The 27,685-nt window shown below is 48.3% G+C and overlaps 1 protein-coding gene across 2 annotated transcripts in view; it reads right to left on the bottom strand.

The window, feature by feature from the left end:
* The window catches only part of Dapk2 (death associated protein kinase 2), a 93,893-nt gene extending 75,597 nt beyond the window's left edge, over positions 1-18,296 (bottom strand). For both annotated transcript variants that reach the window (XM_048332840.1, XM_048332839.1), the window contains exon 1: positions 18,201-18,296. In XM_048332840.1, coding sequence (XP_048188797.1) covers positions 18,201-18,292 — 92 coding nt within the window. In that variant the 5' untranslated portion in view covers positions 18,293-18,296. The remainder of the gene's footprint in view (positions 1-18,200) is intronic.
* Positions 18,297-27,685: the final 9,389 nt, after the last annotated feature.

Below are 27,685 nucleotides of genomic sequence, written 5' to 3'. Positions count from 1 at the left end.
CCTGAGAGGAAGACATTTAAAAAAAGAAAAAAGAAAGAAAGAAAGAAAGAAAGAAAGAAAACCTCAAGAAGAAGATGGTGACTTGTTCAAAGTCACCTGCCAATTTAGGAACAGCGTTGGGGGTGAGACCAGAAACTTTCTTATGCCAGCAGAGCATTGAGCGAGCACTAACGGTATTCACCAAAGACCACCTAGGAAGTGCCACGGGAGAATTTAGATCTCCCGGAAGAAACAAGATCTGCTCCCTGAGGTAAGAATGAAGGTAAATCACTAGGCTCACAGTCCAGACTGTCCAGAGACAGAATCCTAAGGAGATGGGCAGGAAAGGACTGGGGAGGTGTGGATAGAAGAGAACAGACTTCTGTTGGGTAGCAAATAAGGGGAAGGCAGCAGGAAAGGGTACTGTGTGGCCAGGGATGTGAGCCAGCTGCAGTCTGGCAAGAGAACAAACGGCCTGGCTGACCCACGGGGCCATGGCGGGCCAAGGACACCCTCTTGCCAGCCTGTGCCACGCAGACCTTGAGGGCAGCCAATTCCACACGGGAATTACCACTATGACGTTCAGAAGCAGCAAATTCTAGGGTTCTGCGAGCTCTATTTTTTTCTTCTTCTTTTTTTTTTTTTGTGCTAGCACTGAGACCTGGACACTGTCCTTTGAACGTTTTCCTCTCAAGAGTGGTACTCTGCCACCTGAGCCACAGCTCCACGTCCAGGTTTTTGTTTTTGGTTTTTTTTGGTAATTAGTAAAAAAAATAATAAAGGTCTCAGTCAGTTGCTGGTGGCTCACTCCTGTAAACCCAGATACTCAGGAGGCTGAGATCTGAGGATTGTGGTCAAAGCCAGCTCAGGCAGGAAAGTCCCCGTGAGATTCTTATCTCCAATTAACCACCCAAAAAACAGAAGTAGTGCTGTGGCTCAAAGTAGTAGAGCATTATCCTTGAGCAAAAAGGGCTCAGGGACAGTGCCTAGGACCTGTAGTTCAAGCCCATTGCCAACAACAACAAAAAACAGTGCCCAGGCCCTGAGTTCAAGCCCCAGGACTAGCACAAAATAAGTAATAAATATTTTTTTTTTTAAGAAGCAGTGGTAGACAGGTGCAATGGGCAAAACAATGGCTCCATATTCTACCACCAGAACATGTACATGGAACTTTATTTAGAAAGAGTCTTTGTAGATGTAATTAAAGATCCTGAGATCAAATCCCCGTAGATTATACCAGTGGCTCTAAATCCAATGATGGGTATCTTTGAAGTTAGGCAGAGGGTGATCAGAACGGACAAGACAGGAGAACTCACCAACAAATGAGGGAGATGAAGTAGGGAGGAGATAAAGACAGACATCATATGACCCTAAACCAAGAACACCAGAGATTAACCAGCAGGCACCGGTAGTCAAGAAAAGCATGTAACTGATTCTCCCTCAGGGCCTCCAAGAGGAACCAACCCAGCCAACACCTTGATTTCGTATGTCAGACCTCTCTAACCGTGAGAAAATATATTTCTGTTATTTTAAGCCACATAGCTTGCAGTCATTTGTTATGGCAGCATCAGGAAGGTAACGGAGCAGGAAGCAGGCTGGGCTGGGGTGAAGAAAGTATCCAAGAGACAAGATAGCTTCTGCCCGGAAGGGCTCACAGACCCAGGGATGCTTGATTCCTGAAGACTTGAGACCCATTGGAGGCAAGAGCCAAGACAGGATCCTCATTCCAAACCACCACCCATCTCTCAGGCTCTGAATAGCAAAGGGCAGGGTATCCATAATACAGCTTCCCACAGTTTGTGTAGATGTGTGTGTGTGTGCGTGCGCGTGCATGTGCACCAGTCCTAGGGCTTGAACTCAATCAAGGCTTGGGTGCTATCCCTGATCTTTACTCAAAACTAGTGCTCTACCACTTTGATCGACAGCATCACTTCCGGTTTTCTGGTGGTTAATTGGAGATAAAGAGTCTCACAGACTTTCCTGCCCCGGTTGCCTTCCAACACGCGGATTACAGGTGTGAGCCAGAGGTGCCTGGCCTCCCAACAGGTTCTTTGCCCAGAGTGGAGGGCCGGCCTGCCTGCCTGCCCACCCACCTAAACCTGACTTGCTTAATCTATGAACTTCCAAAAGGAACCAGCACCTTCTCCATCAATTTTCCCAGAATCCACACTCATAGAGAATGTGCACAGATCATTCCAGAGAGTGTTTTGACTTTGGAGTCCAAAGACCTGGATTTGATTTGGGCATTGGTGGTTCACATTTATAATTCTAGCTACTCAGAAGGCTGAGAGCTGATGACTGAGGTTTGAAGCCAGCCCAAGCAGAAAGGTCTGTGAGATTCTTATCTCCAGTGACCCACCAAAAAGCTGGAAGTGGAGCTGTGGTTCAAGTGGTAGAGTGCTAGCCTTGAGCAAAAGGAAGCCAGGGACAGTGCTCAGGCCCTGAGTTCAAGTCCCAGGACTGGCCAAAAAAAAAAAAAAAGAGTCAAGCGAGAATATGAATGTGCCTGCCAGCAGTGATTATTACCGTAATGGCCACCAAGTGAAAACCAGACACCCAGGTTTGAGTCAGAGGAGGGAGCACCAACACCAAGCTCCTTTTCCATCTTTGCCATTTCAAGACCTTCAGCAAATCATGAGCTCCTACATGGCTTCCCAGGAAAACAAAAGTATTCTAGCCACAACTCTAAAATATTATAACCACAAGACAAGCGTTTTTCACAATGAGTGTCACCGGGCTTCAATAAACTCAATTACTTAGGCCAAAAAAAGAAAGAGTTGTTAAAAAACACTACATACCACAATCCAGCCCCTCCCCAAAACACACATTGTTTCTCCTAAGAAGTTGAAAACCAACTTGAAGTGATGAAACCCAGCTCTAAGGCTCAAGTTATGGTCTGCATGTAGAGATCATTCCAGAAGTGGGAGAGGAGAGCTCCAGGCCGGTCCTGAGGGTTGTAAGAACAGGGCCAACTGAGCCTAGAAAGGCAACTGCTGCCTCAAACTCAGAAATTAGCTTGACTGCCAGGCACCAGTAGCTTACGCCTGTATCCTGGCTACTCAAGGAGCTGAGATCTGGAGGATCAAGGGTCAAGGGCAACCTTGGCAGAGAAGTCTGTGAGACTCCATCTCCAAAAATAATTAGCAAAACACAAGATTGGCCAGGCACTGATGGCTCCTGCCTGTAATCCTAGCTACTCAGGAAGCTGAAATCTGAGGATTGCAGTTCAAAGCCAGCTGGGAAGGAAAATCCACGAGACTCTTAACTCCAATAGACTACTCAGAAAAAGCCCGAAATAGCCGGTCACCGGTGGTTCATGCCTGTAATCCTAGCTCCTCAGGAGGCTGAGATCTGAGGATCAGAGTTCAAAGCCAGCATAGTCATGCAAGTCTGAGAGACTCTTATCTCCAATTAATCACCAGAAAACCAGAAGTGACACTGTGACTCAAATGGTAGTGCTCTACTAGCCTTGAGCTAAAGGGCTCAGGAACAGCGCCCAAGCCCAGAGTTCAAGAACCATGACCAACAAAAAACAAAACAAAACCAAAAAACCAGAAGAGATGCTGTAGCTCAAGTGGTATAGTTCTAGCCTTGAGGGAAAAAGCTAACAGACAGCACCTCGGTCCTAAGATCAAATCCCAGAACTGGCAAAAAAACAAACAAAACACAACCCATACTCCAGCTCCCTGTTCCCCATCCCATTCCACAAGCAGTCAGCAACTGAAGGACCTTCCCAGACTGACCAGGAAGAACCTCAAGGAAAGCCAACTGGATCATGATTCTCCTGGCCCCAAAGGCTAGGCCTCTAGCCCATTGGGATTGTCCCACCAGAGAACAGACAAATCCAGTCCTGGGGCCAGGATCCTACCTGTAGCCTCCCCATGAATTACGCTTGGGATGGCCTCTTTGGTGCCAGTCCTGTGGCTTGAACTCAAGGCTTCAGCATTGTGCCTTAGCCCTTTTGCTCCTAGCTGGCACTCTACCACCTGGGCTCTACTTGCAGCTTTTTGGTAGTTATTTGGAGCCTTATAGCCTTTCCTGCCTGGGTTAGCTATGAATCTCAGTCCTCATTTTTCAGCCTCTTGAGTAGTTTGGATTACAGGTGTGAGGTATCAATGCCTAATTGGACTTTTCTTTTCATGGCTGTGGCGCCTCAGTGTACAACAAGCAAAAGAGAAAGGTCAGATGTCCTTTAGACTCAGCAAAGAAAATTGTTTTATTTCTAGTGCATTGCCCTTTTCAGAATATGAAAATATCGTACATGATCATTGTTGAAAGCATAGAAAATGAAGTGTTTCGAAGAAATAAATTCTCCATCTCTACAGAATCTTTTGCTATATTTCTTTCCAGGTTTTTTCCTCCATATGTTTATGTATTTTTTTTTCCTATGTAACATTAGTTGAAAAAAAACTAACAAATGGCAAGCCAGGTGCTGGTGGCTCATGCCTGTAATCCTAACTACTCAGGAGGTTGAGATCTGAGGATCTGGGTTAAAAGCCAGGCCTCATTCCCAATTATCTAGTAAAAAGCTAGAAATGGAGGTGTGGCTCAAATGATAGAGCACCTACCATGTGCAGAAAAAGCTAAGCAAGAGTGTGAAGCCTGAGTTCAAGCCCCAATCCTGGCATACACACACACACACACACACACACACACACACACACACACACACACCACCAAAAATCTAACAGTAAATAAAAATAAGCATTCCACTTTGAAAAACAAAACAAAACAGAGCCATATACAAAGAAGCTTTCCTCATTCTATTTCCATTCTCCCCACTCCAAAACAATATCCTTAGTAAAACAAAACAACACACACACACACACACACACACACACACACACACACACCACACACACACACACCCTCTCACGTTGCATAACTACATCTTGTTTTACCAGGGGTTGGTGAACTTCCACCCTCCGCGTTAACGTAGTCACCTCTCCTTTCCATTTTTATGCCACAGAGTCAATATTTACTAGCCGTGTTGCTAAAACAGGCACTGCTCACAGACGTGGTGCCAAGTGGCCTTGTCTAATCTCAGCAGCAGCGGCAGTCTTGGTGGCACCCACAGGCTTTACTGTGCTACAGGACATTGTACCAGGTGAGTGATTTGGACCCTAATTCAGCAGCTGTCTGTCATCCAACTTCAAGCCGTTTCTTTCTCCATGCAGATATCCTTCACGAACACTCAATTTATCCTGTAGCCAATCTTGGTGGTGAAGTGGCCTCGCATGTGGGCCTGGGTCTCTGCCTGAGATCAGATGACAGAAGAAGGGCAGCTTTGCCTCAAAGGAGCATGGGAGTTTTCCCTAGGGAGCCTGGGAACGTCCAGGTCAAAGAACAGAACTTCCTGTTGTCCTGGAATGGAATGATCCTATTCTCATGTGCCTAGGAATGATGGAGCTCCCAGAAGGCTGGAAGACATAGAGTTAGATGCTACTTATGGTGTTTCAACAGCCCTGTGACATAGGAAGCTCTTAAAAGTTCTCAGGTGGGCTGGGGATATGGCCTAGTGGCAAGAGTGCCTGCCTCATATACATGAGGCCCTGGGTTTGATTCCCCAGCACCACATATACAGAAAATGGCCAGAAGTGGCGCTGTGGCTCAAGTGGCAGAGTGCTAGCCTTGAGCAAAAAAGAAGCCAGGGACAGTGCTCAGGCCCAGAGTCCAAGCCCCAGGACTGGCAAAAAAAAAAGTTGTCAGGTGGGTGCTGGTGGCTTACCCCTGTAATCCCTGTAATCTGAGGAGCATGGCTTGCAGCAAGCAAAGTCAAGAGACTCTTATCTCCAATTAGCCACCAAAAGGCTGGGAGTGGAGGTGGGGCTCAAGTGGTAGAGTGCTAGCCTTGGCTAGCTCAAGGACAATGCCTAGGACCTCAGTTCAAGCCCCAGAACTGGCATAAAAATATAATATAATATAATATAATATAATATAATATAAAAAATATAGTGAGACTTCTCAAAGCCCTGAGTTCCTAGAGACGCGGTATGGATGGTAAAAGGGATAGCAGGGCAGGGGCAAGTGGGCCTCTATACCTACCCTTCCAACACTGCACCCACACTAGATTTGCTTCTATCCTATGCAAGTCCTGCCACCCCCAACAGCTCCCCCTCTCCTTGGGTGGTGGGTGTAGGGCAGGAGGCACTTGTTTTGGGGTGGGAAAAATAGCTGAGACACTGAAGATCAAGAGCCAACATTTAGAAAGTCCTTACATAACAAAGGAGAAAACAAACTTTCTACAAAACTTTTATTTATGACTATCAATATATAGTAATAATTACTTGAGGGGCTTTGTAATATAAATGTTCCCAATGTTCTTGGTTAATGGAGTGGGTATGTTCTTAGCTCTAGGGTCGGTCAGTCGGCCGGTTGGTCGGTCAGTCCATCATTCTCTCTCTCTCTCTCTCTCTCTCTCTCTCTCTCACCTCTCTCTCTCCTCTCTCTCTCTCTCACACACACACACACACACACACACACACACACACACACACAATGGGCCAGATTTTGGCTGTAGTTTTTTCCCCTGTACTAGACAATGTAGGAGCCCTTGCAGGATAAAGGTCTTGGATTGAAAGTCTGTCCAAGGCTGCTTTGGGGTGGGGCAATTAGAAGAGAGAAGGAAAATCAGGTGCAGGTGATTCACCCCTGCAATCTTAGCTACTCAGGAGGCTGAGATGGGAGGGTTGTGGTTGTGGTTCATAGCCGGGCTGGGCAGGGAAATCTGTGAGACTCTTAGATTCAATGAACCAGCAGAAATTGGCAAGTGGAGGTGTGGCTCAAGTGGTAGAGTGCCGAACACCCTGAGGAGTCCCCTCCTCCTCCTCCTCCTCCTCCTCCTCCTCCTCCTCCTCCTCCTCCTCCTCCTCCTCCTCCTCCTCCTCCTCCTCCTCCTCCTCCTCCTCCTCCTCCTCCTCCTCCTCCTCCTCCTCCTCCTCCTCCTCCTCCTCCTCCTCCTCCTCCTCCTCCTCCTCCTCCTCCTCCTCCTCCTCCTCCTCCTCCTCCTCCTCCTCCTCCTCCTCCTCCTCCTCCTCCTCCTCCTCCTCCTCCTCCTCCTCCTCCTCCTCCTCCTCCTCCTCCTCCTCCTCCTCCTCCTCCTCCTCCTCCTCCTCCTCCTCCTCCTCCTCCTCCTCCTCCTCCTCCTCCTCCTCCTCCTCCTCCTCCTCCTCCTCCTCCTCCTCCTCCTCCTCCTCCTCCTCCTCCTCCTCCTCGCCAGTCTTGGGGCTCAGGGCCTGGGCACTGTCCCTGAGCTACTTTTGCTCAAGGCTAGCACTCTATCACTTTGAACTATAGTGTTACTTCTGCTTTTCTGATGGTTAATTGGAGATAAGAGACTTGTGGACTTTCCTGTCCCGGCTGGCTTTGAACAGCAATCCTCAGATCTCTGCAGGATCAAATAATGTGAACCATCAGCACCCAGATTCTCTACTTCTTCTGAGGGAGGAAGGCCACACCTTCCATCTCTAGGGACGAGCTCTCTGTCAGCAGCCATGTCTGGCCTAGGTTAACACAGTCTAAGTCTTGCTTTCTCTATCTTGGGTTGTGAGTGGAAATTCATATTATCCATATAAATATAATGAAATATTAACACCACAAAAAACATGAAGAAACCGAAAAGAAGTGAAAGGCAAAAACACAGAATACTTTAGCTGCTTTTAATTGCTGGCTGAAAAATAGTCATCTACCTTGACAAAACTCTTTAAACTACCAAAACCCCACAGAAAACAATGACAGAGTGTGGGTAAAGTCATTAGAGGAGAGGCGCAGTGTATGGGTTTCATATTTCCAGTTTCAAGCAGTAAAGCAAATCAGTCAGAACCTTTGCCCTGGTATGCCGCTCTGGGAATACACCCAACAGAAGTAAGGCAAAGAGAGGAAACTGAACAGATGTATACACAGAAACACACTTATTTTTAGCAGGGAAAACAATGAAGGAAAGCTAAGTAAACTGGGAATGTGTGTGTAAGTAGAATATTATGAAATTAACACAAGTCTATGGGTTGTATTTATTCTTAAGAGACCAGTATTCTTCAAAACTTTCAGGTGTATTGGTACATGCCTGTAATCTCAGCATTAAGAAAGAATTGTGAAAGAAAAAAAGAACAGCCAATGCTTGGAGGTGCAGCTCAAGTGGTAAAGTGCCTGCCTAGCAAGCACAAAGCCCTGAGTTCAAACCCCAGTACCAAGCCTGGTACCCGTGGCTCATGCTTGTAATCCTAGCTACTCGAGCAGCTGAGATCTGAGGAAGCCAGCCAGGGGCAGAAAAGTCCTCATGAGACTCTTACCTCCAGTTAACCTCCAGAAAATAGGTAGTGGAGCTGTGGCTCAGGGTGGTAGAATGCTAGCCTTAAGCAAAAGAACTCAGGCACAGTGCCAGACCCTGAGTTCAAGCCCTAGTACCACCACCAACAACAACAACAATAACAAAAAGGTTAGGAGGGAGGGAAATGGGAGACAGGGGAAAAATGAGGGAGGAAGTAACAAGTTCGATAAGAAATGTACTCACTGCCTTACATATGAAACTGTAACCCCTCTGTACAGCACTTTAACAATAAAGAAATGGAAAAAAAAAAAGATTGACTTGTGAGCTTCAAGTCACCCTGGGCCTCACAGTGACAATCTGCCACAAAAACAAGAACAAAAACAAAATTAAAACCTACCTGGGAGGCAGAGATGAGAAGATCAAGGTTCAAGGCCACTGCAGGCAAAAGTTAGTGAGCGCTTGTCTCAAAAACAAGCTGAGCATGGTGATGTATGCCTGTAAGTCCAGTTTCTTGGGTGGTAGAGGTCAGTGGTTCTTAGTCCAAGGCCACCTGGGCAAAAGACCCTATCTGAAAAGCCATCTTAAAGCAAAAGGGCTAGGGTTCATGTAATACAAGGATAGCATAACAAGCATGGGCCTTGAGTTTACCCTCCAGCACAAAAATAAAAACTTACGACTATGACACCACAGAGGATCCTGTACTGGATATTGTACTACAGGGAGAAGGACTTGTGTACAACTCTAGTGGGGAAACTGATAAAACTGGAAAGAGAGTAGGCACTGGTGGCTCATGCCTGTCTGTAATCCTAGCTACTCAGGAGGCTTAGAGCTGAGGATTGAGGTTCAAAACCAGCTAGGACAGGAAAGTCTGTGAGACTCTTATCTCCAATTAATTAACCACCTAAAAACCAGAATTGGAGCTGTGACTCAAAGTGGTAGAGCACTAGCCTTGAGCAAAAAAAAGCTCAGGGGCTGGGAATATGGCCTAGGGGTAGAGTGCTCGCCTCGTATACATGAAGCCCTGGGTTCGATTCCCCAGCACTGCATATATAGAAAATGGCCAGAAATGGCACTGTGGCTCAAGTGGCAGAGTGCTAGCCTTGAGCAAAAAGAAGCCAGGGACAGTGCTCAGGCCCTGAGTCCAAGGCTCAGGACTGGCCAAAAAAAATTTTTTTTAATAAATAAATAACTAAATGTCTTGACTTTGCTAACTGCATTATTGTGATGAACAGGAATGTCTGTGTTCTTGGAGATATGTAATAAAATATTGTGGGATGCAAACACTTTTTTTTCTTTTTGTCATGGGGCTTGAACTCTGTGTCTGGGCACTGTCTCTGAGCTCTTAAGCTTAAGGCTAGCGCTCTACCACTTGAGCCACAGCACCACTTCCAGTTTTCTGGTGGTTAATTGGAGATAAAAGTCTCACAGATTTTCCTGCCCAGGCTGGCTTTAAATGGTGACCCTCAGATAGCAGCCTCCTGAGTAGCAAGGATTACAGGCATGAGCCACCAGCACCAAACATGCAGACACATATTACCTGCAACTTACTCTCAAATAGATAGGAACAATAAATGATAGATGACAGGTAAATAAGTGGATGATGGATGTATAGATAGATGCAGATAGATAGTTAGACAGACAGACAGACAAACAGACAGACAGACACACACACACACACACACACACACACACACACACACACACACACACAGCCTGATTCAGAAAAACAAGGCAGGAAGGCAGGAATAGGAGGAAATGAGCAGAAAAGAGAGACATGAGAGATGAAAAATGTTAGAAATTGGGATATCTGGTCAAGGTACATGGAGATTCTGTAATTCTTACAACTTTTCTATTACATGTGAGATTATTTCAAAACAAATTTCTAAGTATTTGTTATGGATATGGATATAGCCATATCATATGGATATATGAAAAAGGTAAAAAATAAAAACAGTGTGGGCTGGGGCTGTAACCCAGTGGCAGTGCCCTTGCCTAGCACATACAAGGTCCAGGGTTCAATCCCCAGCACCACTAAGTAAATAAAAGCCGGGTACCAGTGACTCACATCTATTATCCTAGTTCTCAGGAGGCTGAGATCTGAGGATCAAGGTTCAAAGCCAGCCAGGGCAGAAAAATCCACAAGACTTCTCCTCCAATTAACCCACAAAATGCCAGAGTGAAGGCATGACTAAAATAGTAGAGTACCAGCCATGAATTTTTTTTAAAGCAAAAATGTAAAGCCCTAAGAAAAACAAAAACAAAAACAAACAACTCCAAGAGACTCCATCTCCAAAATAGCCAACAAAGAAAAAATAATGTATAATGTAAACTGGGCTCAGTGAGCCCCATCCTCCCGGCGAGCGATTTACATGTGTGCTGAGCTCCCTTCTGACGGGAGCCTGTGTAAAGTAGTGTAATGGAGCCTGTGTAACCAAGCCTCTGTCTGAGTGGCTTTGTGCTTTGTTCTCCTAACAATGGGGACAAATGTACCTCCTTCCCTGCCTCGGCTTCAGCTTCTGTCATCCGGGTCCTTCTGCAGTCTTTCCCCCCCCCCCACACCACCCCCCATACACACACAGCTCTAACCCTTCACCTTCCCCTGTGCCTTCTTCCTTATCCTGAGACCGGCTCCTCAGGCCTGGCAGTGCCCTCCACCTGCCACCAGCAACTAGATCAGACTAGACAGAGGTAGACACAGGAAATACCTGGAGTGAAGGCTTCCTCCTTTGAGCTGGTACATCTTTTTTGGTGGGGGTGGGGGGGGTCCCTCCATGAGCATATGATCCAGGCCATGTATTTATTTCCTTTGCTTGTGTGTGTGTGTGTGTGTGTGTGCACATACATGTGCTGAGGTTTGACCTGAGAGCCTGGACACTGTCCTTTAGCTTTGTTCACTCAAGGCTAGCACTCTCCCACCTGAGCCATGGCTCTACTTCAGCTTTTTGGGGTGCTTAATTGGAGACAAGAGGTCTCATGGACTTCCCTGCGCAAGCTGGAAACTGCAATCCTCAGATGGCAGCCTCCTGAGTCCCTGGCGCCTGGCTTCGGGCGCCATTTTGCATCAGTCTGGCTCATAATGCCCTCCACCATTCAGGAAGGCCATCCTTTGGTTTGTTCTATAGGTCAAGAGCTCCAACAGTCTCCTGGGCCAGGTAGGCCCCCCTCCCCCTCTCGGAAGCTTGCTGTGGTGTTCACAGGACCAGAATGTATGGAAGTACCTTTACCTTGCTCCTCAAAGTTGAGGGGCTGTTGCTGGCTCCCCTCATCCACCTCTCCTCTCTCTGACTGCTGCCCCACACTAAGCTGGGGTACACTTATGTGGCCAAAAGGCCCACAATGTCCGATCAAGCCAACCACGGGTGGCTCATGCCTGTAATCCTGGCCATTCTGGAGGCTGAGATGTGAGGATCATGGTTCAAAGCCAGCCTAGTTGGGTCCATGAGACTCTTATTTCCAGTGAACCATCAATAAGCTGTGGCTCAAGTGGTAGAATGCCAGCCCTGAGCAAAAAAGCTCAGGAACAGTGCCCAGGCCCTGAATTCAAGCCCCAGTATTAACAACAATAAAATAAATTTTTAAAAGGAGGGAGAAGGGCTGGGAATATGGCCTAGTGGTAAGAGTACTTGCCTCGTATACATGAGGCCCTGGGTTCGATTCCTCAGCACCACATATACAGAAAATGGCCAGAAGTGGCGCTGTGGCTCAAGTGGCAGAGTGCTAGCCTTGAGCAAAAAGAAGCCAGGGACAGTGCTCAGACCCTGAGTTCACGGCCCAGGACTGGCCAAAAAAAAAAAGGAGGGAGAAAAAAAGACTGATCAAGACTGCACGAATCTCACCAATAGAATTATGTGACCTGATGTGGCCTCTCTCTGGGCCCCTGCAGAGGGCAGCTATATCTGACTGGCCTTTCCTCTCCCTTATTGACAAAACTCTCTAGCCCAAACCCAGAATTTAAAGCATCTCAACCCTCACCACCCTGAGTCCTGGCCTCTACTAGAATAGAGAGATGATTTCTGAAAAATGTAAAAGATAATTTTTTTTCCTGGTTCTGGGGCTTGGACTCAGCCTGGGTGCTGTCCCTGAGCTTCCTTTGCTCAAGGCTAGCACTCTACCACTTGAGCCACTGCACCACTTCCGGCTTTCTCTGTGTATGTGGTGCTGAGGAATAGAATCCCTAGGGCTTCATGCATGCTAGGCAAGTGCTCTACCACTAAGCCACATTCCCAACCCCTAAAACATGGATTTTATTAAATCATATGTTATTTGACTTATCTGGGCCTTGTTTCCTCATCTGTCAAATAGGAATGTGATCTGCCTCGTGTTGTTCCGGAAGGATGGGCAGGATGCAGTACTGTGAGAAGATAGGCGATTGCCAACACATTTCCAGCAGCAGGAAATGCCAGCACACGGGACTGACAGCCTCAAAAATCCCAGAACAAGGTAAAGGATAAAGCTCTGTCCTGAGAGGTTTCTGGCTTTAAAAAAACAAAAACAAAAACAAAAACTTTCTCTGAGATATGCTGGGTCACACAGAATGGAATTTCCTGACCAGCTTCTTGCTATAACATGTCTGTTTATTGAGATTCAAAGCTAGCCTTGGCAGACAAATCTATGAGACTCTTGTCTCCAACTAACCAGCAAAAAGCTGGAAGTAGAACTGTGGCTCAAGTGGTTCAAGTGGTACAATGCTAACCCTGAGCAAAAAAAAAAAAAAAAAAAGCTAAAGGACAGCACCCAGGCCCTGAGTTCAAGCCCCAGCACTGACAAAAACAAAATAAAAATACTGTTGAAACTAGGCACAATAATATTCAGGGCTCCAATACATTTGCACACAAACTTTCTAAAAGAGGGTACACTCTAGGGAGGAATCCAGAGACATAATTCCTCTGAATAACTAATGTACTGCTCATCAAAATGAATAACAGGAAGTGGAAACATGTTTCTGGAGTGTGGACAAGGGGTAGAGCATATGGAAGGAGTGAGAAAGGGTAAGCAAATGCAGTCATTATATTCCATGTATATCACATAAAAAAATGAACTATGTTAAGTTGAGGGTAGGGACAGGGGAAGGGAAAGAAAATGGGAGCCAACAATGTAAGGGGTGGCATTGACCAAGAGGCATTGTACCTATGACCTGCCTTACAGAATTAAAACCACTTTGTACAACTACTTAATAATAACTTAATAGCTGTTTAGTTAATGCTGCTGCTGCTGCTGTGTGTGTGTGTGTGTGTGCAAACTCAGAGATTTGGACTCAGGGCCTCCTACTAACTTAAGGAGGTACTCTTATCACTTTTTTTTTTGCCAGTCCTGGAGCTTGAACTCAGGGCCTGGACACTGTCCCTGAGCTTCTTTTGCTCAAGGCTAGTACTCTACCACTTGAGCCATGACTAGGCACTCCATCACTTAAGCTACTCTACAACTCCCTGCTAGGTAGGTGTGTGTGTGTGTGTGTGTGTGTGTGTGTGTGTGTGTGTGTGCGCGTGCGTGCATGCTGGTACTTAGGGCCTGGTTTGATTTTTTTCTTTTTTTTTTTTGGCCAGTCCTGGGCCTTGGACTCAGGGCCTGAGCACTGTCCCTGGCTTCTTCCCGCTCAAGGCTAGCACTCTGCCACTTGAGCCACAGCGCCGCTTCTGGCCGTTTTCTGTATATGTGGTGCTGGGGAATCGAACCTAGGGCCTCGTGTATCCGAGGCAGGCACTCTTGCCACTAGGCTATATCCCCAGCCCCATGGTTTGTTTTTTTTTCTTTTCTCAAGGCTGGCACTCTACCACATGAGCCACAGCTCCACTTCTGTGCTAGTCTCTTTTTTGTTTTTTTCCCCTTTTGCTGGTCATGGGCCTTGAACTCAGGGCCTGAGCACTGTCCCTGAGCTTCTTTTTGCTCAAGGCTAGCACTCTACCACTTGAGCCACAGCGCCACTTCTGGCTTTGTCTATATATGTGGTGCTGAGGAATCGAACCCAGGGCTTCATGCATGCTAGGAAAGCACTACCGCTAAGCCATATTGCCAGCCCTGTGCTAGTCTTTTATTGGTTTAAATTATCTTCATTCCTTAAGAGCTGAGGTCGCACTGTGCTGCCCAAGCTAGCCCCAAACTCCTGGGTTCAAGAGATCTCCTTGCTTTGACCTCTCAGAGTAACTGAATGTAAAATAAGTTTTTGTCTGTTTGTTTATACCTGCTCAGTATAGTTGAGATGGTTTTGTGTTTGAGTTCTACTTCTCATATCACTTGCTCTGCATCCTTGCACAAATCACCTCCCATCTCTGATCCTCACTTTTCTCATCAATACAATGGGGGAGGCAGTGATTCAAATCTTTCTTAAGCAGGAATTTTTTTTTTTTTTGGCCAGTCCTGGGGCTTGAACCCAGGGCCTAAGCACTGTCCCTGGCTTCTTTTTGCTCAAGGCTAGCACTCTTCCACTTGAGCCACAGCGCCACTTCTGGCCATTTTCTGTATATGTGGTGCTGGGGAATTGAACCCAGGGCCTCATGTATACGAGGCAAGCACTCTTGCCACTAGGCCATATCCCCAACCCCAGCAGGAATGTTTTATGGTTTTATGTTAATATAATCATGTTAAGTAAAGGAAATCAAAGTAGATGAATAGAAAATGAATCTGCATTTTGTAGATCTTTATAGGGTGGTTGTGGAGTCCCAAAGGAGAAGACAGATCACCAGTTCCTGCTATGATCTTGGACAAGCCACCCATCTGAGTCAATATAGAAAATGACTTCTCCTGGGGCTTCGAATATGGCTTAGTGGAAAGAGTGCTTGCCTTATATACATGAAGCCCTGGGTTCAGTTCCTCAGCACCAAATAAATAGAAAAGGCCAGAAGTGGGGCAGTGGCTCAAGTGGCAGAGTGCTAGCCTTGAGCAAAAAGAAGCCAGGGCCAGTGCTCAGGCCCTATCCAAGTCCCCGGACTGGCAAAAATAAATAAATAAATAAATAAGAAGAAGAAGAAAGAAAGGGAAAAAAAATGAGCTGCTTAAATGGGCTTCTCTTTATGAACCCTGATCTCATATTCCCCAGATGTGCCCTCCTGGGAGATGCTGAAACCTGTATCCCCAGACAGTCTTCCCAAAACACACAACCTCGAGCATCCCAAAGTCAGAGCATAGCCAAAAGTGAGCACAGCCAAACAGACACTCACCACTAGGAACCAGAAGCCAGAGCAGTCTTCTCTGACCAGTCAGGTGAATAAAAAACATCTCCCATGATCCTCTCTTGGAGCATCCTGTCCTTCACCCTAAATCCCTCCCCCTGCCCTTCACACACCCGAGGATGATTCATCCTCTGTGCTCATTTTTTAGCCATTTTCTTTTTTTTTAGTGATGTCTCACAGACTTCAAGTTAATAGGAGTATTTTACCACAGCCCTGGGCTGTGCCTGGCACACAGGAGGTCCTTAGTATGCTAAATGAAGACAAGGAGAAGGAAGGATAGGGTTGTCACTTCAGAAATTGAATGGCTGTGGGCTAGAGATGTAGCTCAGTGGTAGAGCACAGGAAGGAAGGAAAGAAGGAAGGAAGGAAGGAAGGAAGGAAGGAAGGAAGGAAGGAAGGAAGGAAGGAAGGAAGGAAGGAAAGAAGGTTGGCTGGTTATTGAGTAATTACCTGAAAGCAGCTCTAATTCCAGCCTGTTTCTAGGTCCCTGGAAAGACCTTTCCACAGTTTGAATCTATCTCCCCAGCTCTCAAATGAGGGACCTGGAAGAAAGGACCTCAAATGGCATTTCAACTCATCTAACAAATCTTAGCATGTCTGGTCACTCCAAAGGCCCCAGACCTCAGGGTGTGTGTGTGTGTGTGTGTGTGTGTGTGTGTGTGTGTGTGTGTGTGTGTGTGATGTTATATGCACATGTAAGCTCCTGTATTGGGGCTTGAGCTCGAGGTATAGGTGATATCACTTAGCATTTTTACACAAGGCTAATGCTCTACCTCCTGAACCCCACCTCTCCTTCCAGCATTCTGCTGGTTAGTTGGAGATAAGAGTCTCTTAAATTCATATGTGTGGGCTGACTTTGAACTATGATCCTCAGATCTCAGCCTCCTGAGTAGCTAGTATTACAAGTGTGAGCCTCCAGCCCTAGACTTCTGCCAGGATCACACTTTAGCCAAGTGGAGCCAGGAGAGAGGTGGCCAGGCTGCGAGGTGTAAGCGGCCTTCACACCTCCAGTACAAGCAGCCCATGTCCTTAACTTACAGAGTGCAGGGAGGCAAGGCATGAACTCTTCCATGAAACTGCCTCTCCTTCCTTCTCCAGAGCTTCTGCTTCCACCAACTTCTCAGTTTCCCAGTTCTAAACACAAGCCCAGTCCAGCTCTGCCCCTGTATCATGAATGCAGCTACCTCTACTGCCCTGTGAGAGCTCAGTGACGTCTGTGTCTTGCTTGTCTTTGTGCATGTGGCACCAAGCACAGATCCTACACATAGGATGTGGCAAGATGAAGCCACTTGCCAAGATCTGCTACTGAGGATGCCACTTCCCAGGGGAAGTGAAGGGGGGAGGGAACCTGGGTTACCATTCAAAGGCTAATGGCAGTGCAGCACACCTAGTCATTGGCTCTCGGCCCCAAGTCATCAGTGAAAACCAGTCTCAATAGAAGACTGAGGGATCCTCTCTAAGGCCTGCAGACACTAGCTCCCCCAGCCAGCAGGCCAAGAATACTCTGAATCTAGCCATGTACTGGTGGCTCATGTCTGTAATCCTAGCTACTTAGGAGGCTGAGATCTGAGGATCAAGGTTCAAAGCCAGCCCAGGCAGGAAAGTCCGTGAGACTCTTATCTCCAATTAGCCACCAAAAAGCTAGAAACTGAGGTAAGGCTCAAAAGGTAGAGTGCTACCCTTGAGCAAAATAGCTAAGGGATAGTGCTCAGGCCTTGAGTCCAAACCCCAGTACCAACACACACACACATACACACACACACACACACACACACACACACACACACACACACACACACACAGAGTACTACTTTTAGATCTCAGAGTTTAGTTTAGTTTTGTTTTCTGGGTGAAGACACCTGACAAAGTATAAAGAAACTCAGATCCTAGGAAACTTCATGAGTAGGCTCATGTGGCTGTTACTCAATGCAAATCCATTTTCAGAAAGATGACCTCATCTCCCATTCAGGCTCTGAGTTTAAAACAGAAAATCCTGGGAGCCAGGGAGAATCCCAGGGAAGGACTCTCAGAAGAAAACCAACAAATCAGGTCTCTGTCCAGACCCCAGAGAGGGCCTGGTGAAGAAAAAAAAAAGTAAGAGATAAAAATAAGACTCATTAAAATCACACAAGGCATTGGTGGCTCATGCCTATAATCCTAGCTACTCAGGAGGCTGAGATCTGAGGATCAAGGTTCAAAGCCAGCCTGGGCAGGAAAGTCTGTGAGACTTCTGTATTTAGTTAACCAGTAAAAAGCCAGAAGTAGAGTTGTGGCCCAACTGGTAGCCTTGAGCCGAAGAGCTCAAGGGCAGCACCCAGGCACAAGCCCCACAACCAACAGAAGAAGAGGAGGAGGGGGAGGAGGAGGAAGAAGAGGAAGAAGAGGAAGGAGAAGAGGAAGGAGGAGGCAGAGGAGGAGGAGGAGGAGGAGAGAAGAAGAAGAAGAAGAAGAAGAAGAAGAAGGAGAAGGAGAAGGAGAAGGAGAAGGAGAAGGAGAAGGAGAAGGAGAAGGAGAAGAAGGAGGAAAGATTTACTGACTGAAGCTGGCAATTTAACAAAAAAGCCCACAGATGTCAGCAATTCTAGCCCTTCTGTTGGTCCATCTTTTGTTCCAGAGAGATAGTAGTTTGCAGAGTCACCAGTATGAATAAACCATGGGCTTGGTTTTTAAAGCATCCCACTAAAGTTATTATGACAAACCCATGCTTTATAACACCAATCGACCAAGAGAAGATCAATTGGTCCCCGTCCCCCCATCCCCTCATCCCTCCACCTCTCTACCACGCTCACCTCCCCAGCTCCTCTCCAATTTCGTAAAAGTCTTCCACTCTCTGTTGCTTGAACAGCTCCATGTTTGGGCTCCTCATTGAGGCCTGGACCATACAACCTTAAAATGGAAGAAGAAAAAAATACTTGAGGTCAGGGCAGCCAGGAGTTTGAGAGTGTTAACAGTCTATTGCCGGACAGGGAGCAGAGAATTGAACACACAGCCCTGGCCTTTGTAAGAACTGCTCTGCTCAAGCGGGTCCTCACTTGTAGCAGAGAATGGATGGTCATCTTCATTCGAATTTGTTCAGGAGACAGAAATTGAGCCCTTTTCATTTCTTCACATGTGTCTGCTGAAGTCTCAAGAAACAGATCTATGGTGAACTCGATTTGTTCTATTAAATCTAGATCTCAAGGGCTGGGAATGTGGCTTAGTGGTTTGATTCCTTAGTACTACATAAACAAAAAAAGCCAGAAGTGGTGCTGTGGTACAAGAGTAGAGTGCTAGCCTTGAGCAAAAAGCTCAGTGCTCATCAGGCCCTGACTTCAAGCCCCCGGACTGACAAAAAATAAAAAAATTAAAAAAAAATGCAGATCTCAAGAAAAGAAGCAGCTGTAGCACAGTAACGGAAAACACAAGTACCAGATGTTGGTGGCTCTTGCCTGTCATCCTAGCTACTCAGGAGTCTAAAATCTCAGGATCACTGTTCAAAGCCAGCCTCAGTCTTGAGCCCCGAGTTCAAACCCCAGTACTACCACCAAAAGAAAAGAAAGGAAGAAAACACTAATTTGGGAGTCAATGTTCCAAGTTCAAGCTTGGGTCAATCATGTCAGCTGCTCGTGACTTGACTTGCTCATCTGTGAAAGAGGACTAAGGCTGGGGGGAAAATCAATACCTAGTCATGACGTTGTTTTGGAAATGATTAAAAGGCCATGGAAAGGCAAGGATTACCATGAGCTCAGCTCCTGTAGGGGTGTGTCACCCTATGCAGAGTCTCAGGGGATTAGTAATTGTTCTCACTCATTACCCCAAGGGGAACATGGACAGAGCGGGGAATGACCAATTACAACAGGCACCAGGAGTCCAGAGCCCCAGGGGTTGCTTCCAGCTTTGCCCACAACTTGCTGAGTGATCTCATTGCTGCTCAACCCTGCCTCGGTTTCCTCATCTAGCAATCAGAGCTAACTTTGGCTGCCCAGAGTGAGCCCCAGAAGGTTCCCTGAGCCACAGGGAACCTTCATTCTCTTACCATAGGAGACTTGGAGCCCCACAATGAATCCTAGGACAGCTACATGTCACCCTGGACAGCACCCCAGGGAAAAAGACCCAAGGGCACAGGTCTGCCCATCACAAAGATCAAACCAAGCAGCTGGTGACCATGTCTACCAAGGGTCATTCATTGGCAAGTTCTCCAGCGCTCCTTTGGGCCAGTGTGAACAGCTTTTCTCCTGCCTGCCAATCAATGCCAACTGCACCCAGGTGCCATGAACCTCTATGACCTTTCCACCAGGCTGGATGAAGGGGCAAGTACAATATCAAGTGGCTGGAGTTGGTCTCACTCTCAGCATGTACACATCTCTCTCCGTCATCGTTGCCTTCTGCAGACCAGAGCTCCATTAACAGATGCCACCTCCTCCCTCCCTTCCTGGGCAGAGCCGGCCTGGCTCCCCAGGCTCTCCCTAGAGGTCACCTGTTTGTTGGCATCCATGACCCATCATGCATCTTCCTTCTTGCTTGGGCTCTATTCTGGGGTGGGTGGGGCGTGTGTGCTGGTCCTTGAATTTGAACTCAGGACCTGGGCACTGTACTTTACCTTTTTTATTTTTTCAAGGCTAGTGCTCACCCACTTGAACCACAGTTCCAGTTCTGGCTTTTTGCTGGTTCATTAGAGATAAGAGTCTCATTGACTTTCCTGCCTGGGCTGGCTTCAAACCATGATCCTCAGATCTCAGCCTCTTGAATAGCTAGGATGACAGACGTGAACCACAGGTGCCCTGCCTGGAAATGTTTCTTAATCTGAGTATATGAGATAGCACTCCTGCCTACAGCTCTAATGCCAGGATTGCACAGATACAATTCAGGGGCTTTCAGACTCTTCCTTGGAAGCCAGCAGGGTAAGAGGAAGGGGGGGGGGGGGCGGGTGGCGGGCCTCCAGACCATCCATGCTATAGGCTGGGCTTCTGAGTTACAAAAGCTTGAAACCAGCACTCTCTGATCTAACCCACTTATTGGACAAAAGGAGGTAACTGAGGTCCAGACAGGGGAAGGCTCTGGCCTCAGTCCCCTCCTTGCCAAGGTTGGCTCAAGGTTGGGAAGCCAGTGGCTTCCTGGGGGCCACCCTGAAGGTAGGAGCCCTCCCTCCCACCACTCAGGAGCCACTCTGCAGAATTAACTCTTTGAGTTCCTCATCCCAACTCAGTGCAGGGGAGAGAAACGAGGACCACAGAGGGGAGCAGGCAGTGGTTTAGCACATGCATACACACACACGCGCGCATGCACACACACACCCCATGAGGAAGCCTCACACTTAGGCTGCCTAAACTAACACAAGAGGGAAAAAAAAAACAACACCTCCATCTCTGTGGTAAAGGTCCAACCTTCCAAGGGGCCCACTTGTTCACCCCCATATGTAACACACGGAGGCATTCAGTGTCTCCTCCGGTCTCATTCCGGCCAGTAGGAAACTGGCCACAGGACAGCGGATGTTCATCCAAAGCCCATGTCCCTGACCCCCCTGCCCAAACCTCCCAGGAAATGCTGGATTGTCAGTGCGGGTCATTTTAAGTGCTAAAAACTCCTGGAGGGCTCTGGGCCCGTAGCTCATGCCTGTAATCCCAGCTACTCAAAAGGCTGAGATCTGAGTGAGGAACGAGATTCAAAGCCAGTCCAGGGAGGATTTTTATCTCCAATTAACCACCAGAAAGCTGGAAGTGGAGCTTTGGCTCTAGTGGTAGAGTGCTAGCCTTAAACATAAAAGGTAAGGGAGTGTGCCCAGGCCCTGAGTTCAAGCCCTAGTACCAGCACAGGTGTGTGTGTGTGTGCGCACACACACACACACACATCTGGAGAGAATGGTTGACACACATCTGGAGAGAATGGTTGAAGGGAGAATCCAGCTTTAAAACAGCTAAGATGCAATCTCTCTCTCTCTCTCTCTCTCTCTCTCTCTTTCTCTGTCAACAGGATTCCCATGGAAACATCTACACGGCTGTAACTGGGCAGACAGAGAGCAGTTGCCCCAGGTGCCCTGCCCTGGGTTTCAGAGTACAGGGCACTTGGGGAGGGGGGGGTCCCCTCCACCTACCTCTGAGACAGCCACTCCTCCAGTGCCCTCTTTCCCTGCATACTCCTACCATCACTGTCCACTCGTCTCTGCCTGGCAGAGTTAGGGTGAGGGCGAGCCGGATCTGTGCAAGCTATGAGAGCGCCACAACGCCCGGCCTGGGGACCAGGTGAACTGTTGGCAATGCCCATCCATCAAGCCCTTCACCCCAGCTTGCCACAGACCAGCCAGCTGCCACCCACCCCACCCCACTCCCCACCCCCAGACCACCCTAGCTCTGCCCCAATGGGAACTCCCGGAGTGGAGATTCAGTCCTCCAAGAAGTGGGAGAAGCCAGGCACTGGTGGCTCAAGCCTGGAACTCAACCTACTCAGGGGGCTGGGCTCTGAGGATGGAGGGGTTCAAAGCCAGCCTGGGCAGGAAGGTCTGTGAGACGCTTCACCTCCAATTAACCAGCAAAAAGAAGAAGTGCAGGTGTGGCTCAAGTGGTAGAGTGCCAGCCTTGAGCAAAGAAGCTTCAGGCAGCGCCCAGGCCCTAAGTTCAAGACCCAGGACCAGCACGCTCACGTGCACACACACACACGCACACACGCACACACACACACACGCACGCACACACACACAGCTGTGAGAAAGCGAGGCGACGTCTCGGTCCCCTGTCCACTGGCTCCAGGCCCGTGGGGTCCCCTCGGAAGGGACCCTAGCTCCATGGAAGGGCTGTGTCCCGTCCCGTCCCGTCCCCTCCCCGCACGCCAGGCCTCTCTGCCCGGCCGGCTCCCGGCTGCTCGCTCTCTCCGGTCCCACGGGCTGCAGATCCGGGACTCCCAAGAGCGGAGAGGGGGGGCCCCCGCCAGTCCAGCCACACACACCCCGCAGCCCCCCGTCCCGTCCCGTCCCGTCCCGTCCCGTCCCGTCCCGTCGAGCCCGGCAGAGCTGCGCTGGTACTCACGGCGCGCGGCGCGGGGCGCGGGGCGCGGGGCGCGGGGCGCGGGGCGCGGGGCACCAGGCGCACCGGGACGCGGCGGGCGGGCGGGCGGGCGGGCGGGCTGCTGGCCGCTCCGCTCCGCGGCCTCTGCTTCCTGCGCCTCGGGTCCGCTCCGCCGGCCGCCGGGGAGCCCAGGGGGCGGAGCGGCGGGCCCCGTCCCAGGCGCGGGCTGGAGGCGCGTCCGGCCCGCCCGGCTTAGGGGTTCGGGGGCGCCCCCTGCTGATGGATCGCGGGGTGGGGCGGGTGGGGTCAAGCCCAGGCCGGGCTCCCCATCCCCCGGGCTCCAGGCTCCCCCTGGGGCCAGGCTACCTCCGCACGCCCCCCCCCCCCCATGGGTCTGGAAAGTTCGCCGGCCGTGGACACCCCGCCTCCCCGCCCCGCGCCGCCGTACCCCAGCAAGGCCGGGCCTCGTCTGTCCTCCGCACCCCCAGTCCTGGCACCGTCCTCCAACCATCACCAAACCTCCCCGGGCTCCCAGGCTCCTGGAACGCTAGCTACTCAGTAGGCTGAGATCTGAGGATCACGGTTCAAAGCCAGCCCGGGGCAGGAGAGTCCGGGAGATTCTTAGGTCCAACGAACCGACCTGAAGTCAGAAATGGAGCTGTGGCGCCAGGGGCTCAAGTCCCTCTTCCCTTTTGGGGGTGGGGTGGGAGTGGGCCTGGGCTTGAACTCAGGACCTGGGTGGTGCCGTCCTGTGGCTGTTTTCCCTCACGGTTGGTGCTCTGCCACTCGAGCCACGCCTCCACCTTCAGCTCTTCGGGGGTTAAGCGGAAGTAACAGTCTCATTGGAGTTTCCCTGCCAGGGCTGGCTTTGAACCTCAGTCCTCAGATCTCAGCCTCCGGAGTAACTAGGATGACAAGAGTGAGCCACCAGCTCCAGGCTTGCTTTCTTCCTTCTGCCAGATGATCCCAGAGGGGAGAAAAGGAACGACAGTGCGGGAGAGGATGGGGAGAAGGAAGGGGAAACAGAATTGAGGCCGAGTTTAGTGGACAAACTTCAAGACCAGAATATTTCCATTTAGGGGAAGGAAATATAAAGACTACTTGCCAGGGTTTTCATCCCTAAATTTCAGAGAGGAGAGGGTTACAGTCTGGCTCAATGCTGTTGATATCAGCAACCCAAATATTAAATAACAAGCCGCAAAACACCATTTTCAGGACTCCATTGTGTGAATCCCACTGTTGGGGTCTTCAACAGGAAAGGCTTAAGGAAGCTGGCAGTGACTCAGATGGCTGAGAAAAGGAATTATCTTGAGAACCTATTCAAGCGTGGGCTGGGCTGCCTCTTCTTCTCTGTTCCTCTGAGCCTCTTACTTCCTATCTGAGCTTCAGCAGCAGCAGCAGCCCTTTAAATGAATCACGGTGGGCATTCCTGTATTAGGCACTGGACAAATTAGAGAACATTGTAGCTCAAAGGGTAATTTTTGTTATTATTTATTTATTTTGGGTCAGTTATGGGACTTGAACTCATGGCCTGACTGCTGTTCCTGAGTTCTTTTTGCTCAAGGCTAGCATTCTACCACTTTGAGCCACAGCGCCACTTTCCAGTTTTCTGGTGATTAATTGGAGTAAGTGTCTCAGCAGCTGGGTGCCAGTGACTCAAGTCTGTAATCCTAGCTACTGAAGGAAGCTGAGATCTCAGGATCACAATTCCAAGCCAGCTCAGGCAGAAAAATCCCAGTGAGATTCCTATCTCCAGTTAATCACCAGAAAACCAGAAGTGGTACTGTGGTTCAAAGTGGTAGAGCTCCAGCTTTGAGAAGAAAAGCTCAGGAACAGCTCCCAGGCCCTGAGTCCAAGCCCCATTATCAACACACACACACACACAAGCACACACATACACACACACACACACACACACACACAGAGAGAGAGAGAGAGAGAGAGAGAGAGAGAGAGAGAGAGAGAGAGAGAGAGAGAGAGAGAAGTCTCACAGACTTTTCTGCCCGGGCTGGCTTTGAACCATGATTCTCAGATCTCAGCCTCCTGGGTAGCTAGGATTACAGGTTACAGGCATGAGTATGCTTGTCCTGGGACTAGAACTCAAGGCCTGGACACTGTCCTTGGGCATTTTTGCTCAAGGGTAGAGCTCTACCACGTGGAGCCACAGCTCCATTCCCAACTTTTTGGAGATTAGAAACTCATGGATTTTCCTGCCCGGGGTTGACTTTGAACTGCCATCCTCAGACCTCAGCCACCTGAGTAGCTAGGGTTACTGGCGGTGTGAGTCATTGGTGAGGTTATTTTTCAAGTGAGAAAACTGAGGCTCAGAGAATGCTCAAGGTCTTATCTTCCATGGAAACTTCCTGGGTGTGTTTCAGGAGTTAAATGCCTCTCTCCTCTGAGCCCCACTTCTGGCTTGATCCTTTCTTATCATTCCCTTTCCACTAACTTAGTGTCCACTTTTCTTTTTTTCTACTGGTACTGGAGCTTGAACTCAGGGCCTGAACACTATCCTTGAGTTGTTGTTGTTGTTGTTGCCAGTCCTGAGGCTTGGATTCAGGGCCGGAGCACTGTCCCTGGCTTCTTTTTTGCTCAAGGCTAGCACTCTGCCACTTGAGCCACAGCGCCACTTCTGGCTTTTTGGTGGATAATTGGAGGTAAGAATCTCACGGACTTTCCTGCCCAGACTGACTTTGAAACTTAATCCTCAGATCACAGCCTCTTGAGTAGTTAGGATTACAGTTGTATGCTACTGGCACCTGGCTAATACTCTAGTAAAAAAAAAATTTTTTATTCTACATATATTCAGTATATAACCCAAGCTAGTCTTAAACTTGCAATTATCTTGCCTCAGCCTCCCAAGTACCAGGATTCTGGGCTTGTAACCCACACCCGCTCCACTCCTGTGGTTATTATTATTATTGCTAACAGATTCTTGGAAATACCATCCCACCTCCAGCCAGTTTTCTGTGGCTTCTAGTCTGTAGAAATTGAAAACCAGAAGGAGCCTTAGAGATCATGTAATCCCTTCATTTTATAGAAGGGAGGAGGAGTCTAAGAGGGAGGAAGCCAGTGACCAAAGTTCACACTCTTCTGGGGTGGAGCCTTAGGGGTCCGGCTTGGCCGTGAGAGCTTTGCACCTGGACTGGGAGTGCAAAGCTGCAGGCATTCTGAGTGAGCCGTGCTTTGCTGCCATCTAGTGGTTGTTCAAAGTAATTGCATCCTACAGGGAGGAAACCTGATTGCTTCCAACAAGAAATTTATCAGCAAGGAAATTTCTCCTCTATTCTCAATCCTAATAAAGCATTTGCTAGCCAGTATATTGGCTCTCATCTGTAATCCTAGCACTTGGGAAGTAGAGGCAGGAGGATCATGAGTTCGTGGTCAGCCTACGCTGTGTAGTGAGGCCCTGTCAATCAATAAATAGATTGATGGATAGATGGATAGCTAGATAGATAGACAAGGTAGTTGAGTGCTATAGTTTGTTTGAAATTCTAGCTACTCAGGAGACAGTATTGGGAGGGTCAGGGTTCAAGGCCAATCTGAGCAAAAATTTTCAAGACCTCATTTCAATCAATACAAACAGGCTGTGTGGCTGAGATCCACCATTCCAGCTTTGCAAAAAGCTTAAATAGGATACCAGTCCATCCAGGGTATAAACTATTATTATTATTTTTTTTTTTTGGCCAGTCCTGGGGCTTGGACTCAGGGCCTGAGCACTGTCCCTGGCTTCTTTTTGCTCAAGGCTAGCACTCTGCCACTTGAGCCACAGCGCCACTTCTGGCCATTTTCTGTATATGTGGAATTGAACTCAGGGCCTCATGAATACGAGGCAGGCACTCTAGCCACTAGGCCATATCCCCAGCCCCATAAACTATTTTTTTAAATAGCTCAAGCACAAAGGACTAGAGGCATGGCTCTAGTGGTAGAGTGCCCACTTCCCCCCTTCCAGACCAAAACACATTAGCTAAATCTCAGGCTTGTGCTTAGCAATCTTTCAGTCTGCACAATAGTAAATTATACCTATAAATAAGCAAATTTACTCCCATTGACAGAGGCTAGGCAATATATATGGAGTCACACAACTCCTAGTCCAGAATTAGATGGTAATTTGGCCTTATGGGGTTTTGTTTGTTTTTGTTGTTGTTTTGGTTTTTTGGGGTTTTTTTTAGCCAGTCCTGGGGCTTGAACTCAGGGCCTGAGCACTGTCCCTGGCTTCTTTTTGCTCTGCCACTTGAGCCACAGAGCCACTTCTGGCCATTTTCTATATATGGGGTTCTGAGGAATTGAACCCAGGGCTTCATGTATATGAAGCAAGCACTCTTGCCACTAGGCCATATTCCCAGCCCCTGGTCTTATGGTTTGACTACCCATAAAACTATATAACAGAACAGTAACAATTAGCATCTATTGTCAACTTTAAAAGCACCACTGTTAGCTGTTTGCTGCTGGCTTACACATGTAATCCTACTCAGGAGGGTGAGATCTGAAGATCATAGCAGGAAAAAAAATCTGTGAGACTGTGATCTCCAATTAATCAGGGGAAAGCGAGAAGTGGAGCTGAGGCTCAAGTGGTACAGTGCCAGCTTTGAGTGAAAAAGCCAACTCTAAAGTATGTTAACACCCCAAGTTCAAGCTCTAGTATTGGAGAACAACAAAAGAACAACCAGTGTTAATAAGTGGTTAACATCACCAGTCTGAACCTTTATAGTTCTGTTTTATTTTCTACCTTAACGAGAGCCAGGACTTTCATAGCAAAGCCTCCTCTTCTGGATCGTCAGCCCTCCCTTCATGACATAACTTGGATTCTACAAGAGACATCTGTTTCTCCAGGGATCTGAGAAAGCCTCTGCACTTATTTTGGTTTAAGATGGTGGGTGGGAGAGGCCAGCCCTGTGAACCCCTGGGGAGTTCTGAGGAGTTATTGGATCCCAGCATCATTAACCAGACTCCATTGGCTTTTTTAGCAAGTTCAAATCCTTCTGCCACCAGATACAGTTTTATGTGAGTGCCTTTTTCCCTTTGGGAGAGGATTATCTGATTCTCAAATTTATTTGAGACCACCCAAAAAGGTTAAGAATAATGCTTGTAGATCACCATAAATGGTCCACAGGTCAATTGGAGTCCAGTGCTTGTACAATGTACAAGCTGAGAGTGTTGTGTGTGTGTGCAAGAGAGAGAGAGAGAGAGAGAGAGAGAGAGAGAGAGAGAGAGTATGCACTCATACTCCAGTTCTAGGGCTTGAACTACTCAGTGCCCAGGCCAGGCACTGTCCCTGAGCTTTTGTGCTCAAGGCT

Source organism: Perognathus longimembris, chromosome 23 (genome assembly GCF_023159225.1).
Source record: "Perognathus longimembris pacificus isolate PPM17 chromosome 23, ASM2315922v1, whole genome shotgun sequence".
Classification (NCBI taxonomy): domain Eukaryota; kingdom Metazoa; phylum Chordata; class Mammalia; order Rodentia; family Heteromyidae; genus Perognathus; species Perognathus longimembris.
The sequence above is the reverse complement of the archived record's forward strand: the minus strand, read 5'-3'. Positions and strand labels throughout refer to the sequence as shown.